This window comes from Andrena cerasifolii, chromosome 11, assembly GCF_050908995.1.
Source record: "Andrena cerasifolii isolate SP2316 chromosome 11, iyAndCera1_principal, whole genome shotgun sequence".
Classification (NCBI taxonomy): domain Eukaryota; kingdom Metazoa; phylum Arthropoda; class Insecta; order Hymenoptera; family Andrenidae; genus Andrena; species Andrena cerasifolii.
This window is the reverse complement of record NC_135128.1, coordinates 12,792,406-12,813,315: the sequence shown is the minus strand read 5'-3', so window position 1 is coordinate 12,813,315 and position 20,910 is coordinate 12,792,406. Positions and strand designations below refer to the sequence as shown.

Below are 20,910 nucleotides of genomic sequence, written 5' to 3'. Positions count from 1 at the left end.
TCGTTCACTGCCAAAAATCCATAATATTCCATCTTTGCCGGATAGCACACACGTGCACAACAACCCACTCATTCTCACACGCACGCACACACATACATCGCCCACGGATACAACCACAGGCGCGTAGATAGATACATCGGCCAGTTTCAATTTTTCCGCCAAGTTACATTCGCATAGCAACCAAATTCAACGTGACGTTTTTTCTGTCGTCGGTTTCACTGCACGGCACTTTGAAGGAACCAAGAGAACATCGGGACACTCGGTTGCCTACTGATGAGGAACGGAAATACAGCATCCAAAGATCACTCTCTCTTCTTGCTAGTTTCCTTCGTATCCTCGGGCCCCCACCCCTCCCCTCCCCTTCCCCTCCACGCGCACAGTTACAATTTTCTTTTTAAATATTGTATTGTCATCCAAACTACGCACGCCTGCAAAGTTTCAAGACAATTGGATAGCTTTGGATAGGATCGCACATGATTTCGAGAAAAATGCATTTGAATACATCACTTCGGATGTCTATATCTTCGATATTTTTGAAAATTCGGGTTCCAAATTTTGCAGATAACATTCATGCATGACATATCAAACACTCAAAATATGGAAAAATAATTTTTTTATCCTTCTGGTATATGTCCCCCCCCCCATTTTTTGTTTGCCTTCATAAATAAAAAGTGTCCGAGAAGCATTTAAACTTCAAAAATTGGAGAAAATATTGTTTTAGTTTTTCGGACTTTTTTCGAAAACCGTTTGTTGCTCGAGAAAAAGTAATACAAGATAAAACATGCTCCTTATCCGGACGTACAACTTTTGTTTGACATATTTTTTTATTTAGTTAATCACTTAGAGGATATTATGGAAAATCGATTTTGTGAGCTGTTAAATAATTATTTAAATGTTTAAGGGGGCCTTCCGGTCTAGAGCCCCCAAAAAGCAGGTGATCTTTAGGAATTAATTAAAGGAAAACTGCTATATATAATTTAATGGGACTTGTTGCATTGTATTAAGGAGAGACATTGTACTAGGGAGAGTCGTTAAAGTCAAGGCGTCAAAAAATTCATCCAAATCGGTGGGACCTGAATTTCCAAAAGTTATTATCCGATTCAACTGAAATTTTTTTATTTTGAAGAATATACTTCTGGCTAGGGGGAGGGGCAGAAAAAAAAATTAGATTTTTTTAGAAAGTAACGACACTTGAAGTTTGAAATCACTTCTTCCCTATATTTTTCATCCTTTCAACGCCTTTGAAAATTATAAATTTTCAATTTTTTATATTTTTTTCTGGTATCCCCCCCCCCTAGCCAGAACTATATTCTTCAAAATAAAAAAGTTTCAGTCGAATCGGATAATAACTTTTGGAAATACAGGTCCGAGTGTCCAGTTGTTGCCCATGCATTTGCCGCTACTCAAAAATACCTACAACTTCGAAAATTTTACGAATTTCAACAAATCCTTTTACACACCTATTCCTAAAGGGTTAAACATTCGAAAAATGAAATAAAAAAAAATCGAGTTTTAGACCGGAACCTTCCCTTAAGGGCCCACGGCCACCTTTTCCCGTTACCCGATCGGGTTCAAACGTTACACAGATATTTTTTTATTATTTGGAACTATTCTTGGGCGAGATCCAAACAACGATGCTTTCGCCACCTCCCCCCGCCCCCCGGAAAATTGGTACCCCTTCTGACAAGCCCCCGCATTAGGGGGGGGGGGGGCGACATCCTGGAGAGAGCATAGTAAAAGCCTACACTCTATGTCAAACTCTCTCTCTGTCTCTCTCTAAACAAGTCGCACGTATACAAGTATGCACACACCTTCAGTATTTCACAGATATCAGAGTAGTTGCTGAATTGGACGCTGTTCATGAGCAGATGCCACTACAGTCCTGAAATTATGAGTCGGTAACACAGTTTGGGTGGCAACACGACATCCTATACTTCGTCGATGGTGTGACGCAAAGTAGCATTGCGTGATAGGTCTATCCTATACCTGGTCTGTGGTAGTGCTTGGCAAGGAATCGCCGGTAGGGAACGTTGTTGCCAACGTGTTTTTCTGCCTTTACAACATCTGATAAAAAAAGTAATCATATAGCATCGACGAAGTACAGGATAGACCTATCATCTGAGACCACAGAGCGGGCAGAGGTGGACCGAAGCTCGGTATCGACATCGACGCGATAACTAGAAAATCAGAATGGGCTTGAACTGGCGCACACCATCGTCTAACAATGGCCCTCTGTGTAAAGCCGTAATTAGTTGTACTCGTAAGAGCCGGCCTATGAAGAGCGAGCACACCATGCGCGAAATCGAAATCAGTGATCGAAGGTGAACGGTACGTGTATAAGAGGCGGAACAGAACATTTCTGAATAGATGTCCAGACCGAACCAAACTCACCGAATGTAAGTTTGGCTCGATCTGGACCCTTATATTAGATCGTAGTATAAGTAACTGCAAAAATGCATTTCATTATCAAAATCATCAATATCGTATTTTTATTCACGTGTCAAAGTACAGAGTTTAGATTTTAAAAAGTTCCATGCTTTCTGGGTGTAGTTACACGTTACAATAAAAGTTGCAAACGTTTGAGAATGCAGTGAATTACTTAATTGCAACGGATTGGCCAGATGAAGAATGGAATGTGAAATTTCTGACTTAAAATCGAAACCGATTGCAAAGGAGATAAGTTCCCCAATTTAAGTGAAAACAGATTGAAAAGCGAGTACCTACGTCTCCTGATTAAAATCGCGAAACCTTCAGAAACGATACTCCCTGATTAACGCTGAAAGGAGAATATTTAAGCACGCTCGATAAATTCGCGCTAGAACGAGAAAACAATAAAGTGATCCCTGACTAGACTTAAGTCGATTAAAAATCGTAATTCAATATTAACGAAGCTCGGGTAGCATTGAAAGAAGACGTGTTTCCTCGTTAAACAGAGCAGATTGATCAACGCAAAGTTTCCTCATTAAACTTGCTAGGAGTTTGGAGGAAAAAGAAGAAAAACTACAAACCCATGTTACGATCTTGTCCGACATTTTTTCTGCGTAGTAAACACACAGAAATTCGGGGACCCCAGAACTTGTAGGAAAAGTAGGTACCTACCTCCTACCTATAGGTATAAAACAAAAGGCTTGAGTTATTTAAGAAATACCTACACAAAATTTTACTCACTGTCGGGAAAAATGATTTTTGCCAAGAGCGGGGGAAGATCTATCTAGATCGGGTCCTGACTACAAAGTGCCAATCGTAGGACAGGTTGTAGCACCAATCGACAACATTTCACCTGGTTCCCATGCGAAAGCGTGATCTGGATGCCAGAAGAAGTGGCGTAGCAGAAGCAGCCGTAACAGTATAGGGGCCCACCATGTGCTGGAACTGCCGGGCCCCCAGCGCCTGTTACACGGCCAGTCAGTCGGTCATCGTCTCCCGCTCGTGTACATACTTTTGAGTATTCGTGAGAAGCACGCGGATCGCACGTCGCCTGCAACCAATCGACCCGCGCCTCGACCATGATTCCCGGCCAATTGGCGATTATCCTTGTGCAATTCTTCGCGCTAACAAGTCTGGCGCTCACATCGCAGGCACGATGGAGCGTTTTATCGCGGACGTCGAGCGGTGTTTGCGTTTTGATCATCTTCCCCTTGAACACGCACCAATGGTCGTTACTGGGCTTGAACCTGTGGCCGAGCCAGGCGGTGGAGAAGCCTTCGGACGAGATCAACTTCGACGACAATCCAATCTCGAGGGGTAAGATTCTAGGCCCCCCTTCGCTGAGTGCCGTTTCGTGTTGTGTTACCCTTTTTCCTCTGCGCAAGGCTTTCCTGAGAACCGCGACGCGGGAATGGTTCCTGTTTATTTTAGCGCGCGCGGCATTTTCAGTGTTTCCTGTTAGTTGAAATTACGGCTTCCTGGGGGAGCTGCTGGATATCGCTGTGCTATGTGCTTGAATGGCAAGTTCGAATAGTTGTTACTGTTGAAGTAGCGTGGTGATTTTTTATTGTCTGAGTGGTTATATAAGTGGGTTGTCAGGGGTAAGGTACTTTTAGCTTCACACTGTTTTCGTGCTGAACGAATAAAGTACATACGTCCGACTTGCAGAATAGATATTTGCATACAGAGTTCATCCTGAATTGATTCTAAAATTATTTGAATACAGACTAGTAGTACCGAAGTAGGACATAGAACCGAGTTTCATTTCCATTTGCCCCTAAAATGAGTCCTAACACTTCGTAGATAAATTAATTTGTTGCCTCAAAAATAGTCTTGAAACCTTATTTACCTTCGTGTGGAAATACACTAATTATAAATTAGCCATATCGAACGAGCATGCATAAATATAATACATATTTGTTTGTCCAAGTTTGATAGAAACTATGGAAATGTAGAAATTGGACGAAACTTTTAATTGACATTTTGATAACGTTTGGGAAACTGATGCTGATCAGTTTAGAAAGTTAAGAAAATTATAAAAAAAATCTTTCGTTCCACTTTGAAAGTATTCTTGATTTCTCTGGTAAAATTATATTTGATTTCAATTAATAAACGTGTCTGTTGGCTAGTGTTGACTGCGTGTCTATATACATACTATTTTGAAACAGCGCGTATAAAAGGAAGCAGAAGAAAATCTCGTTGTGATCCGTAACGATTGAACAGGGAATCGTTCCTCGAGACAGAATTTCCCTACAAAGCACATCGATGGTTCATTGCGAATGGCAAAGTGCCTGCAATGCTCTTATAATTCATGAATATTATAATTAACCGTTACACGAATCTTGCACTGTACACGGAGCGTGTCAGTTAACGGCCAAGTAAAATTACATTTCACTCAGATTAATAAACATAGCTAGTAATGAATAGGCAATTAGTGGAAAGATTAATTCGCGAATTTCCGAGCTTTCCAATGAGAAATTACTTCTACCTGAATTATTAATTAACACGGTGCACGCTTAATGACTATCGAAGGATCCTTTTTCAAACTTTATCTAACTTCGCTTTGCGTATCGATAATCTTTTAATTACCCTTCTGTATAAATGAAATATAATAAAAATATTGAAAGGTAAAGAAATCTCTGTTGAATTAAGCAAGAAGTAAAGGCGTTTTCATACGAATACTTGAACCACAGAAGTGTCTCGTGTGAAAAGATCTTTACGGTGCTGGGTTTCGTTATCTGACGAATTTTTCTTTGCAACCTCCTTTTCCAGTTCTAAACTTCTTCCCCACCCCGGTGGAAGAGGAGTGCCTCTCGCAGGACAAACGGCGACGAGGAGTATGCATGAACACGTACGAGTGCCGTATTCAACGAGGCAAGTCCCATGGACCGTGCGCGCTTGGTTTCGGCGTGTGCTGCATATGTAAGTAGAGATTGTTATTCCCTGATTCGTTGGATTTGTGAACGTTTCGTAGATCCCGCGACGGAGCTTTTCAGCTGGGAAATAAACGTTTAGTGCGTAGGTACGGCGCGACTCGAGCTGGTTATTGATAACTATTAAAATCACTGGCTATTTCTACGTGCCGTGTGATTAATTAAAGCTGAACGTTTAATTTGTTAAATTTCAGTAAAATAATTAATTAAATTAATTGATTTATAAATATAAATTTTAAACAATCATTTTTTAAATAAAAATTATATTCTCATGAAAATATTAAATTAAAAAATAGATGAAAGTTTAATTTAGCTATCGATTTAAATAAAGGTAAGTTTAGTGCCAGCAACAGCGGTTAAACTAAATTTATAAGTTAATTTATTGGTAATTGATCTGGTAAAACAGTTGATGTATATCTTTTAGCAGAGAGGCTTTTTTAAAGGGAATTTTCTTTTTAATTATTTCTGGTACTCATTGATGTTGCGATTTGCATAATATAGTGAAAATAATAATAATATTATAGTATAATAAGAAAAATAATTTCATTAGAGAATTTTAATGTAATCTAATTCAACAGAATTTACTTTTGCCACACAAGAATATCTATATCCTTTATTTCGAAAACCTACAATTGTCCCAGAATTTTGGAAATGGTAACTAACGTATGTTTACATATGTACTTAAACTTTTCTTCATCTCTCCTGATGTTTGATCGGTAAATCATAGATCACCCTATGTGTACGTATAAAATTTATTCTTCACGAGAAGCGTTGTAAAATCTATTGAAATTCAATATTGCACTGATCTGTTTCCAATATGTAAATTAATATGTTGGTCAGACTACGAAACTTCAACCCAGTTTTATGTTGACCTTTGCAAATATTAGTGATCGGCATAATCAGCGACGGGGTGTAATAAATTTCCGAAATCGCAGCGTGCTAAGTGACACGTTGCAATGGAGTTGGACGGATTTTTCTTTCACTCTGAAAGTAAATGACGCTTCCACTCTATGCACCTGGCAATCGTAAATTGCTCGGTCTTCTGTATGGAAACACTTACAAAACATTTCACGGATATCGTATCTGAAACTTCGCCACGCAATGTACCGTACCATTAATATCGCTAGACTACACACGCTCCAAGATTTTACCCATTTTCGCACCCTCTATACGCAACCACTCCTGTTAGTAGTGGGAGTTTACAGTAATTCCACGTTCTCTGCTCGTTAAATTGCAATGTCATCGCGACAGTAGCTTAACTCTGTTAAATGAGCAGATGATGTTTGAGAAACAAAATTATTCAGTTACAATCTTCTGTTTGGAAAAATCAAATTGTCAAAACTGCTTTAGAACTCCACTTTTAGAATATATCGTAGGAAATGTTATTAAATTAGCGTATCATCTCATTGAAAAATTGATTCCTTCGAGTTACTTGCAATTCAGTCTATATCAATGCTTGTCTAAAATACAGAGTAGAATATAATTCAGACCATAATAAAAAATATCGCGATTCTTGACGTACAAGTACATCGGAAATGGAAAATTAAATTTTTAGTACAGTTTTATTTTCGAGAAAATCGATTCTAAGGACCGTTTGGGAGCTTGTGCGATTCAGTACGACTTGGCTGGCCTGTCTGTCCATGACATACCAACTATACTTATTTCTTAGAGTTCCGTTTATAGTTCCTAGTTTCTAGTTTACTTACTTTTTCTAAGTCATTAGACATGCTAAAGTATTTGACCTCTACTTCCCGAGTCATATATCAGAGTCTTTAACAAGAATATACAAAATATTTTCCATATCCAACGAAAGAATCGTGAAAGAAAGTGAAAACATATTAAAGTTCTTCATTTATGCCTCTGTAGTTCCCAAATACAACACTGAACGACTAACATCATAAACAATCCCATTAGCCACATCGTACTAAATTTCGCACATACTCAGACCCACCCTGTAAATCAAACAAATTGCACATAAAATTTGATTGCACGATTTCAATTTCACATTCCCCCTCCCCCTCCCCCTCCCCCAACCCCCCTAGGTTGCATCACGATCAACTCGCCACCTTGCACAAAGTTATTTCATTGTCCCGCTTGTAATCTCTAAATAGTACGAATTATCATAAGTACCTCATAAACACTTCCGCTCTAGCGTCCAATTCTGAATCATCGTTTTCAGTTTCAATTAGCCGCGCTAACGGCAAAGGTCCGTCAGGCCCGTTTGAACCCAGAGTCCCTCGGTATCTCAGAGCCCAGGACATTGTAAATCAATCGACAGGCGGCCGGCAATTCAGTTCGGCGTGCGTCGATTTTACTTAACGGTATCGCGCGCCGAAAGGAACGATCTGGAGGAACGCGTTCTCTCCTCGAACGCGGAAAAGAGACGCGGGAAGGGGGCTCACGTTTGATACAAGCAAGCTCGCGAGCCGCGGGGAGAATGTACAGCACAAGTTATACAGTTATTTAATTGCTTCTCGTCTCGCTCGCTCCTCTGGCCCAGTTAAGACGAGCTTCAGGTTCCGACGACCTTTTCTCTAATTCCTTTTTTTTGGGATCGCCTTCGAAATTCTTTCGATTCCTCTCTATCTTTTTTTTTTTCGAGGGGTGGGAGTTGGGAGCTGCTGGTGGGCAGAAAATAAAAAATTATTTTAATACAGTACGTAATATAATCTAAGTATAATTAATAAATAATTAGTGGTAGTAGTATTTATTAATTTCAGCCGGCCGGCCCAGAAATGGACTTGGTTAACATAACCATTTAATTCACGCATAACTGTATCCTATGTTCCAGTGTTTTGCGCTCAGGACTTCTTAGCCCTTATACTTAACAACTTATAACTTATAACTAATAACTAATAATTAATATATAAATCATAATTATCGTTGCGTTATAGGTAATTTTCAAATATTACCAGACACGGTACTCTAAGTTTAGTTACTGAGATTAGGGGGTGGTTTTTGCACATTTTAGTCAGGCATTGTTTACTTTGTTTAGTGACTATTAGACTATTAGATATCTACTCCGTAAGTACCGTAACCTGTTTCTTGAAGACCCCGGTTTTAAAAGAGAACAGCGTACCTTTTAAATAGTTTGTCGAGACTTAGAATTCCAGATGTGTCGCGTTAAGAAGGCTTACCACTTCTCGTGCTCTATTCATAAGTTTGCGCGTGACAGAGAGAGAGAGCCTGTTTAATACGATGATGGTCTATGATGATTACTACGTCGTACGTAGGGAAATTGCGTCGTTTGTTATACACACCCATTGTTATGTACCTTTGCCAATACTATTTACTTATGAGCTTGCTTTTTTCAATTGATTTTCACTTTTAAAAAGTTAGGGGAGCATGGTGGATGAGTAATTATTTTTCAACCAAAGTCAGTCAGAACCTTTACAATATTTTATTTCAGGGATAATTCGATAAAGCACTTGTAGCGTGTGACGTTTTTGGTTCGGAAGACTTTATCGGATATTTCGCGGGACATCCTTCACTGTGCTCGGTGCGACATCGACTTATAGATAGAGACGTATTGACTTCAAATTGACTTTGGCAAGAGAATCTCCGATGATCCTAAATTTTCTATGATTCTGAAAGCTTGCTTGCTTTTGTAGATACTCTGTACGAGTATCCCAAAATCCACATTCACGTGGTCTTGGAAAGATGCTACTTATACTTTTACTCCGACCAAGAGTTCTTCAATAAGCATGGTCGCATAAGATAACGTTTCTAAATCAGTCAGGTCGAGTATGGGGAAGACGTTCTTTGCCATTATAGCGGTAAAGCTTGAACGAATTCTCGATGGAGAAACGCATGAAATGGTGAGCCACGGAAAATCGTGACGTTCATTATCGATTCCTTGGTAGAGTTACGAACCTGTGGCACAATCTTCCCCGTGCTGGTTCTTTAATTACCTGCTATCTTCGGTTTTCGTGAATCACATCGGGGAGAAAGTATTTTTCACGCGGAGGGACACGATTCTTCGTATCATTTGCTTATAAGCCAGTTTGGTCAGTGACACCTTGACCATCGAACCGGCTGTTTTACATCCAGTTATGCATATGGAATAAGTGTTGCGCAGAAGTCTTGCTTCTAACCAGTCCCCGAATATCCTGTCCCTGATTTTCAACTAGAATGATTTGCGTTGAGAGTTACTTTAGTCGAGTGTGGGTTAAAACCGGCTATCGAGGATATTTAAGTTGTTGGCAGAGAATCTGATTCCTTTTAAATAAAAAGGTTCAACAGTTTTATAAGATCGGGAAACGATCCTTCTGTGTGGAATGCTTGGAAACAATGGGGTGAAAGAATTCTCTATACGTGGTGCATACCTATACGAAAGGATTTTAACAGTCTAATTATTTTAGTAAACGTGGGAAATGATTGTTTGTTACGAATATTTTCGGAGCACTGAACGCGTGCTTCGATTAATTATTAAGTTTTTTTTTCTCAGTAAATAAAATTCTTATCTCTGGTATCTCAGCAACACTTCCTTTCTTAAGATTCTATTCTCATAGAATTTGTAACAGTCGGTTCATAAGAATAATTGCAATTTGAATTTCAACTCACACTGAATGTTTAAAGAAAATTTAGAAATTCCTCGTTCCCAGTTTCATCATTCCCAGCTCAATTATTGTTCCCCTCTAAATACAATTTTCGTATAAACAACTGCTGCCTCCTATATATACTGCCTTATTCGGAAAAAAGCTGGAGTCAGAGAGGAAGAGAAAAAACGAAGTGCAAATGCGACTAATGAGAAGGTTAGGTCTCAAGGACCTAACGAGACATTGCTCTCTGCGGAGACACCGCGCGGTAAATTTTTAAGGTTGTCTGCCGGCTTGTTTCTCCAGAAAAACAGGGTGAAAAATGTTCGCATGGAACTGCCAACCGTTTCGTCGGGGTTGCGGCCGGCTTGAATAGAGTCCCCGTGGGTCTAAAACGACCGCGGAATGGTTGAATGAGAACTCATTATCGGAACTCGAGGCTGCTTACGAGAGCGTCACATTGCGATTAATAAACTCCTCTCGCGAAAATTGTTTGCTGAAGCTCCGAACTCACCCAGAATGACCTTTGGCGATTCATCGCCAGTGGTTTCGTTGCCCGTAATTTCGCGGATTTAAAATGCTCGCTCTAATTATACACATCGAAAATTCAATTGCGTTTCAAGCCTCTCTTTTAATGAGCGTTATCGCGTTAGGGCACTATGTTCCCTTGGATTCTAGATGACATTTTCGGAAAGTAAGTGCCTTCTTTGTGCCTTCTATTTCTCCTTTTGTACTCAAGTTCGTGAGAATATTAAATTAATAATTTTTCGGCGATACGGGGAGATGTTAGAAGAATTTTTATTTCCGATCTTATTTCTTCTTTCATGATTAATAAGTCAGCAATTTCCAATCATCAGCGAATTATTTAATATCCATAATTTAGTAGGCTATTTAAGGGTTGCTACCAAAAGACACAAAATTCCGTAGAAGCTTCATAGTTAACTCCTCACTTTCATTAATCGCATAATCAAGAAGGAATTCCTCCGACATTCTTCGCACCCCATCCACCCTTCTCAATTGCAAAGCTGGTGAAAACGTGGGTACCTAATTATAAAAGCAAACGCACGATAATAATACGATGGTGGTGAAAAGAATATTTAAAATCGATACTTGAACGCAACATGTTTAATATCAGACTCTGCGTATCATCTTGGTACCACTGGTCTATTCTCGGGTACGCACACTCCGCCTGTCTTTCCACTAACCCTGTATAAGAATCCATTCATTAAAAAATGTGGAACAGGCTACGCGTCCTCCTACCTCTGGGAGTCACAATGGCGACGACAAGTAGCATTCCTTGGTACATTCTAAAGTAATAAATCCACGCGCGAAAGCAGCTTGCATTTCCTCGCGATATCTCTCGAAACGTCTGGCGCCCAGTCTTTACGAATCATTAGCGGCGCGTTCTCATGTAAAGAGGTACGATAAAAGCCGCGTTACGGTACCGGGTACACGTTACTCAATCTCATCACGATCCATCCAGTCACGATCATCGGTCTCTGCATGTTTTTGGCGCTAGACTGGTTTCTGGTACGTACTATCGCGCCGCGTATCATAATTCATCGTGTACCGTTCTGGCAGTTACCCTGTTGTAGGAGTACAGTAACTTCTTTTCCCGTTATCGCGGCCACAGCATCGTAAAGATATCAGCGTGTCAACGGCGTATAAAACCAAGGAGACGCGGATTCGATTTTCAAATGGATCGTAAGTACCCAGATGGCTTTCGAATACCGGTTCGGTGGGCAAGAATTGGGCGTGGGAAATGTGGAAGAATATTCGCAAAGAAGCCCATCGTCAAGGGAACCTATTATATTAAATAATTATTAAACGAAGAAGTGTGAAATTTATTTTGAGGCAAGGGCAAAGGAAGTACCTATAGAATATAGATCGTTCGAGTTACAGTGTGTTTGACTGGTGCATATAAAATATTTTCCTCGACCAAACACCAGAGGCACGGAATTCCGTCGAAACTTCATACATCCCATCGAAATGTTTGCATTTGATTTTTTCAAGCTTTTTCAACGTCAAAGAAACTTTACTAACGCTATTCCAATTTGATAAAAACCAGATGCTCCGAAGGCTGCGAACGTTTCGAAAGAATTTCCTTCTATTCGTATCATGTTTTTTTTTACGTAATTCAATTGGGCAAAGAACTGGGTCATGATCGAAGCCGAAGTTTGGCTTTTAAGTAGTTTTTTTTTTTAACCATTATTTCATATTGTGGGTCCTAACCCAGATTATCAAATAAATTCCTTTTCTGTTCCCTTATCAAGTTTTTGGTATACCACCCCGATGTGAGATCTAAAATAATGTGATGGAATATTTGGAAAATGCAGCAATTAATCACACCTTTACACACAACAATCGAAACCACATTAACCTAGTGCAAACACACGGCGCGCAATCTTCCCAAACAACGCTCAAGCCGCTAAAAGGGACAAAAGGAAATAGAAGCCATTTTCCCCTGGAGCAATCAACCGATGAATTGGACGATCCGCGAAACTCCCGCGGCACGAAAGGAATTTAAAAAGCAACAAGAGAGAAGGGAGTCTTTATCGATGCGATCGCGTATCGCGGCACAGTCTGACCACACGAACGCAACTCGAATTCTTTGTTTCCCGGCCACAGAACAGTCTGAAACTGGATCAATATGTATTTTCGAGCGGATATCCACCGCTAGAACAACCATTTTCTACCTGTGCAGAAAAATAGCCAAACGTACTTCCCATGCCATTATGGAAATATGATTTTTAATAGAAATTTAATAACTTCTGAGGAACTTGGATTGCAACATTTAATTACAGAGAAATTGAAGTTGCGATAAAATGATTTAACCACACATTAGTCGCATGAGTTACCATTTTCGTAATTTTGAATCTTTTAACTTTTCCTAGTAATGTAAATTTTGATTTTTTTTTTTTTTTTTAAATTCACCAAATTGTAAAATTTTATTACTAAGGTCTAGAAGTTTACAGAAATATTTGCAAATACATGTCCTGCTGGGGTGCGATTCGCTCCTTGTGACCGCGATGAGTCAAGATTCGTTTGTACTTCCAACTTGGATGGAAGATTTAATTAGGATAAATATCGCGGATCAGCACTGATCCCACATAACACTCGACGTGTTAAGCAAAAGTTCCTAGACCTGTCCACAGTCCTCCGAATCACTGCATCCAAACACACCTTCGCGTTATCTAAACCTGTCGAACAGGTGTAATCGATTTCCGTGTGTTTCTACCCCATCTCCTATTCCAAAAATCCGTGAAAAATCCATGTCTCGGGCAGCATCACGGAGTTCCAAATCCACATCGCATACAACTTAATGAACACAGTCTTAATGAGTCCGATCGCGTTGTGGGTTCTATCACTCATTGCTATTCTTCTGTCACAAGTCATGGCGAGCTGCGACGAGGAGGTGCAAAATAATCTGACCTACGTAATCAGCCCTGGTTTTCCCAACCTCATTGACTGGCCCATGAACTGTTCAGTGGTCGTACGGAAGATCGATAGGCAGGTCAACCAGCTCAGGATCGATTTCGTCCACTTCAACATAGTAAGCCACGCAGCTCTATCATTCTTTGCTCCACTAACGGCATATTAACCCCGGGGGACACTACGCATTCGTGATTTCAACGACACGCTTTCCGACACCCCCCAAAGTGAACGCGCGGTACCTGCGCGCACGAACGCGACACAACCATGCTGACCCTTAATCAGTGGAGCCTCGATCATTGTAAAATGCGGGCGCTGAACATGCGTGCAGCTATCGAGGCGTTGATGGCACAATTATCGGTCTGACCAATCAGGCGCCAGGAACTCCTCATTCTGTGCTTCCCGTTCTACTAGCATTGGGTATTTTATTTATTCTCATTCGTAAGCATCAGGAAACGAGGTTCCTTTACAATTATCGAGGTTTCAAGTGTTGAGGTTCTACTGTACAAAGTTTCCAAACTGCTTGGGTCGGTGTTCCTCAGTTGGGTAAAGTAATGCGGAAACCTATCGCCCCTCAAAATGACAAAAATCCTATAATTTTGCGATCTTCTTTTTTTTGCAAAAAATATCATGGTTCCATTTTAGCCACAAAAAAAAACAAACAAAAAACTACAGAACATTTAAAATAATATTAATTATACTACTTACTATTAAATAACCCATTACAAACCATCGTAAAGTAATAAGAAGAAATAAAATATACTCAATAGAAATAAAGCTACTTTCATTTAACAATTAAAATCTTGAAAGTTGAAAAGGTTGATAGCTTTCTGCATAACTTGTTCCAGTTGATAGCTAAATGGGTGCAAGTATCGAGATTCTAATGGTACAATTATCAAGGTTCCCGTACTACTATCACTTTGTAGGTACTTTATTTATTCTCATTACCAAGCATTATCCCCACCATTTCATGATAGTATACACGAAGCGAGGTTCATTTGCAAGTATCGAAGTTCTACTCTACTAAGTTTTCCAGCTGTACGGATCGCTGTCCCCCGGTTGATAGTTATACGAGACCCTGGGGTGTGTGCTTGTCCAGGATTCAGCCCCAGTTGACGCATAAAATTCTGCCGTTGTAAATTAACCGGACGAGTGAAGGGGTGGGAGGGATGAATTTTTCAGGGTACCCGTTTAGGGGGAAGTTAATTTGGTTAGCCTTAGGCTGATAGCACGGGCTAGGTTTCATTACGCTCGAGCGTGTATTAACCGAGATAGTTTGGATTGCTTACAAAGTGCGAGTATAATATTGCGTGATTGTACTGCTAACAATAATATCAATAATAATGGGACATGCTCATTGCACCTGATTCAAGGGATTATTTTTGTCACATACAAATTTTATCGATGCTGTAGTTACGTCCATATAAATATTTATATTTCAGAATATATTACTTTTCTGGGCAAAGTAATATATTCAAGCACATATTTTTGCAAGCAGTAAATTATGCATTTATTCAGCGAATTATTTAAATTTATCGAGGTCCTAATTGAGATCGTAAAATGTTTCTGATACCTCGCTCGAACGAAGTTAGTGAAACGTCCCCAAAAATATTTACTATCAACGAAACTGCACGTTATGCTTATTCAATGTTGATAACCTTTTGCTGCGAGCTGTGAATTTTAAATTCCTGGAAAGCTCAATAGGTTTGGGTTAGGTAGGTCTGGGTTACTTCTGAATGGCGGGGATGGTTCATGAGACGGGCTTTGTGCGAAGTGGTAGCGGTCTTCCTCCTCGTCAAAGCGTTTAATAATAATAATAATATGCCTGGGTTGGGTCTAAGGAGAAGCTCGATAGATTTCGTGGGTCTTGTGGCAAGTAACGCTACAGCGCGTCCAATTAATTACTCAGACCAGTCGATTAAAGTAATTACTTTTATTTCGCGAGAGAACGAGCCGAAAGGATCTTTGCAATTTTCTCCACTCGCCTGCCAGTTAATTAATCACCCGTGGAAATAGGCTGTTGCGGATCAAAGGCGCTGGCCACAATCTACTAGGGACTGCTTTTACTATTCGAATGCATATGTATTGGTCTGCTGATGAAAATCGTCCACGTTTACTGCACGAGCTGTTCATTCAAGAGACTTTTATCGATCGTCGTAGGGTCAACCCAACGCCAGAACGGGCGTATGTGACGAAGATATCATGGAAATTAGAAATGGCAGGAGCGTGTTTCAAATGTGCGGCTGGAACAGTGGTCAGCATTGTAAGTAGTACAACAGTTTCTTGGTACGGCGTATTAGAATTTTTAATTCACCCCACAGTTCCTAGTATTTAGAGCTTAACATACTCTGTGTTGAACTACATTTTGTGGTGCATAGTTACGCATGTGAAATGGACAATATTTTATTATACAAATTGCAGAAGGATCACGTTAGGTATATTGAATTATTTTTGGATTATACTAAATGAGAATGATAAATCTAATTGTAAATATGGCTTGACATTATAAATCTGTGGTTTAAGATATAGTTTATTTAGAAAATATCCTTGCAGAAGTTGCGTTTAGATTAAAGACCTTAATTAAGTATGGACATACATAGGTAAGCTTGGAATTACTTGCAACGAGATATGCTACTCTTTAAATTGCAAATTAATAAAAACACGCCACAACATTAACACAGCAAACCAACTGCACTCATTGGTTTCCAATAAATCCTAAATTGGACTCCTTCTACTGAAACCGACGTAACTTCCGAATTTCCCCAGGACCATTAATTCCCACTTTCCTAGTTCTTATTAAACAACTCTCTTCAAAGTTAATCAAGCAAATTCGCGCAATAAATCTTCCTAAGAGCTTTCCAGCCGGCTATTAAAATCCTCAGTAATATCGTTTCCACGGCGGAGCGTGAAACAATCAATCTCTCCCAAACCTCCGTTCTGATAAAAAAGAAAAGAGAAAGAAAAACGTAACGCCAAAAAATGCAAGGCGGAAGGGTACATTGGGAGGCGATACTTCCCCAGCCGGTTCCCGGACTTTGCCTTCAGAAAGGCTGCTTTGTGAGCGGACCAATCGATCTCCTTCATCTGGAGCCACCTTTTGGAGCCAAGTCTTCCGTCCCATCGCCGTTCTTTTCTTCTCGCAGTGTACATAGACGCGGCCGAGGACGACGAGCCCTTAACGCTGGACTTCCGGTTGCCAACGGGGCTGCAGCCTCGAATGTGGGAGATGAGGATCGTCCAATTGGCCTTCGAGCAGCGCGCACCATCTGGGTGCCTTCAATACTTCGAAGGCACCAATGGCACCCTGAAGACGCTGAATTATCTGTCGAATGGCAGGTTCATCGCTGACCAGGACTACTTGCTGTGCATTCGCCAGGAGAGAGGGATGTGCGGGGTCTCCTACTCACCTTGCACGCCTGGCTCCTTCCGAATTGGGCCCCCGAGGGTGATGACGATAGACAGGAACAACACGAACGGCAACACGTCCTCCATTGCTGCAAATTCTAACGAGAACTCTAATCGTAACTTCACCGCGCAAAACGCGACCGATTCTATGAACAACACGGACGTGGATGTCGAGGGATCAGGGACGAATCCCACGGAGCAAGATGGGGGCTTGACGAGCGCCGCGTACTTTGGCCAGGAACGATGCAGGGACAGGGTCCTGATCCCTTGTGACTTCGAGGAATTTATCACGGTAGTATTTTTGGTTTATTTCTGGGCCAAGGAGATTTAGAGCTGCTGTTGGGTGTAAAAAGTTTTGCAGTTCGGTGAGTGGACTGGTGGCCAGAAGTTTAGAGTCACTTGCTGATTTTCATTAAGGGACCATTTCTCACTTATTTGCTTATCTTTTAAGAAAGTATGCTACTTACGTCAGAAGTTAAATTGCTAAAACAGATTTCTCTGCACGGTGAAATATGGTAGATCTGGAAATTCTTAATTCTGTCCATTTTTCATGGTCGCGAACAAAGCTTCAGGGCAATATGCATAATACGATTCCGTGAAAGCTCTGCAGTGCGAGGAATTATGACGTGGCTGCTAAAAGATGGATGTAGGCTGTGGGAAACGCGTTTCTGGACGTAGATAACATTCCTGAATGCCGCCAGATTTCTGCTTACTGTTACCTTTCAATGAATTTCGTTATTATGGAAAATAGTGTTAACTTCTTGCTTAAGGGGACTACTTAGCGCTGGAAAATCAAGTATTTTTTACGAATTAATTACAAGCAGATAAAAGCAAGCACAGAGTTTTCATTTTACATAATGTTTAATACTATTACGTAAAGTACAACAATATTTTTTCCGTCTACATATCTATTTTACAAATGGTGTCACACGATGTTGATTAGATAGTGTTTTAGAAAAAGTGTCTTTGGTTTTGCCCTGATATTGAGCTTAAAAATAAAGATACAATGATTTTCTTGGAATATGTTTCTCCTAGAACCTGCAACTGTGGAGAAGGCGATTTTTACGATAAATGTCGATTTTCAGGATGCACATATGGCTGTTTCCTTTTTTTTATCTCAGAAACTAGAGCTTTTACACTTTAATGTTGAGGTACACTCCAGAAAGGAATGTTTACAATTTGTATTCATCTTCTTGTAATTAATTCGCAAAAAAGTAAGGGTTACTCTTAAACAAATTAAAATTAACTCATCAAAAATTAAATCACAAAGTTGATCAATTTCCAGCAACATATTTTAAAACTGGTAAAATCATAAAGAGTTTTAAAGAAATCTTCGAAATCTGATATTGCAGCCAGGGAATAATGACGCTGGAATTTGTAATCTCGAGCACTGTGGCAATTCTCTGTGCGATCAAACCCAGCTGGACGAAGAAGGAAGCTGTCGCGTGGAGACTTGGGCAACACCCTTTCGTATAAGGGTGGCTTTCGGTCCTGGACAGGACACAGGGACCACGCTGGAGGACAATATTGGCATGTGTCTGATGTTTGAACAATTGACGTGCGTGCCCTGAACAGCCACTGACAAACGGAAAGAAGTCATAAACTCGTACGAATAGTCCAAAGATTGATCTCGTTGGGGTAATCGATCACAACTGTACCTAATATTTACCATCTGTGCTTTACCATTCGTTGTCGTAACACTCGTGATTTATGAGCCCATGTATCTACACTTTTGATACTGTGTTTTCTTAATCGTAAGTGTTCTTTGGCTTATACACGATGAATGTTTCCAGATTTACATGGAAAAACATACGTAGTATCATAGGTAGTATTTATTTATTTATTCGCTGTTCTGTATTGAACGGAAAAATAAGAGAGCCTTTAAACTGGACATTTGAGTCGACATTTATACGCAGACCGAAAATGAAACCCGAGGGCGGAAATGAAAATGTTCTCTGACGTAAGAAATATTCAACGAGATTAGATGATAAATGCAAAAATATATTTGCACAAGGGACGACGCTCTAATTAGAAAACCAAATACCTCTCACCACTCCGTAGAGATGACCAATTAAAATTCTGCGATCTCCTGCTTTCTTTTTAGCCACCATATGCCGAAAATGAGGTTGGTTCTCAGCAGGATTAGGAGGGGGTGGGTGGCAAGCGTGACCTTAAATTGCCAGAGGATACACCGCCATGTCAAAGAGTTAAATAGTCTTTATTTACAAACGAACTAGCTTAAATCACAAACGCAGCGCACAACTCTCGATACAATAATAGATATATAATTCGCCTTTTTTTCTGCTTCTCTTCCCTCGATTACCCGTCGCGATCATCGGCCGCGATACGCCGCGGTGGAAATCAATCATACGTCATATTTTCCTCCCTTCCCTACGGTTTAGAATCGCCACCTTTCGACGTCACAATTATATGCCAGGGAAAACAACCAACGCGAGCGCGGTAAGTTACTGAAATTCTTCAAAGAGGAACTCGCTTATAGAAAATGCTAGTATAGGTATACAGAGCAATAGTGAGGCCTGCAGTGGGCATGTGCGGGGCCATTAGCTCTCTCCACAGAGCGAATGCTATGACTAGTTTCGAGACATTCCTTCCAAACTCTACACACCTCATTACTGCTCTGCTACAGCTACAAATTCTTATAATAATGAGTCTACCAAAAGCCTCACATACAACCAATAATAAATCTGAAACTATCCACGAATATTTCCAAGGATATCATGCAAATTTCCAAGGATCTGCTGTACTATACATATAAAACCGATGTCTGTAATTGAGTACGGGAAAGGTGGCACCTCTATCGACGTTCTCCACTCTCCTCCCCACCCATCCACTCCCAAAAGCGCAGCTGTTAAACGCCTTCCCGCCGAGTACAGCCGCGGTAAGCGCCGACGATGATCACGGGAATCGCAGCGATAACGATAATGATGTTACAAGAATAAATTATAATGCTATTAATACATTAATGAAGGTGACGTCACGCCGGGATTTCAAAAGAAACCACCCCCCCCCCCCCAGCGGCGTGACGTGACGAGCTCCTCAGCATTTTTGCATCTGTGTGTCTTTCGCCGTCGCCCTCTTCTTTCTTTCTTTAAGTGTATAACCGTAATGACAAGTAATTGTAATCATAACGAGATTAACGATAATCATGATCGAACGGTGACGGCCTCCGCGAGCGGGGAAACTAACCCCCAACGCGGACGTCGTCGGCGTCGCTGCCATATGAGAAAAATCGTACCTCTATCTACAAAGTCAAAAGGACCGATAAAACGTGTAAAAGGGCGGGTGGTCGTTGAACCTGTGTACTTCTGTCGCTGTCTGCGCGCGCGCGCGTGTGTATGTGTGCGTGGTGTATACGAGTCGGGTGTATACGGTTTTTGTACAGAGCCCATTGGATACAGCACATGTCGCTCCCCTGATACCGTACTGTGCTAACTCGTAATAAGCTTCTCTTTTTTTGTTCTTTGGGTGTTTGGTCTAGCCCTGCGAATCCGGCTTAACGAAACTCCCCTGCGTCCTTTTTTTTCGCCTTATAGCGCCATGATATGTATGCCAACTAGGAGACTCGGTGAACGTATCTTTTCTATGGTGCATCATCCTCTTTCGTTCCTTTTCGTTTTCCGGGAGGCCGTCGCGTTTAGCGATGTTGATGCGGGAACGTGGGAGTTGAACCGCCCTGTAGCGATCGTTAACCTTTCAGTATAGCACAGTGGTTGATTCAACGAGTAGGCGTTCGATTCGCGTCGATTCGTCATTTTTCCACGCGGAAACTGAGGTGACATTTTTGGGAATAATACACGAGTGGCGTGAAACACTTGAGTTCCTTTTTCTCCTCTTCACCTTTGTATTCCCCTGTTATCGGCGCAATTTTCTGCGAAATAAGCGGGGGGTAACAGAATGCTGGCTCTGATAGAGGAAGTATGACTACATTAGTTTAAGATATAGTTGGAAATATCATCTTTGTGCTAAGTTTCACCATGGAAATGGTAAGTTCTCTTCTCACGCAACGTACCAGTTTGCCGATTTTTTTCAAGGGCTGTGTATTTATTTTGATATCGTTCTTTGTGTATTTAAATATAGTTTCGTAAAATATTTCTTAGCATGTTTTGAATTTTGGACACTTTAAATATTTGTTGATGTGCTTTGGAGGAAAGTAT

The 20,910-nt window shown here is 40.6% G+C and overlaps 1 protein-coding gene across 1 annotated transcript; it reads left to right on the top strand.

Annotated features, from left to right (window-relative positions):
- Positions 1-3,355: 3,355 nt before the first annotated feature.
- Positions 3,356-19,236, top strand: LOC143374762 (uncharacterized). Its single transcript, XM_076823184.1, has 6 exons — positions 3,356-3,744; positions 5,200-5,349; positions 13,291-13,451; positions 15,491-15,593; positions 16,474-17,027; positions 18,088-19,236. Exons 1-6 carry the CDS (start codon positions 3,507-3,509, stop codon positions 18,304-18,306), a joined length of 1,425 nt encoding a protein of 474 aa, XP_076679299.1. The 5' UTR covers positions 3,356-3,506; the 3' UTR covers positions 18,307-19,236.
- The last annotated feature ends 1,674 nt before the right edge of the window (positions 19,237-20,910 follow it).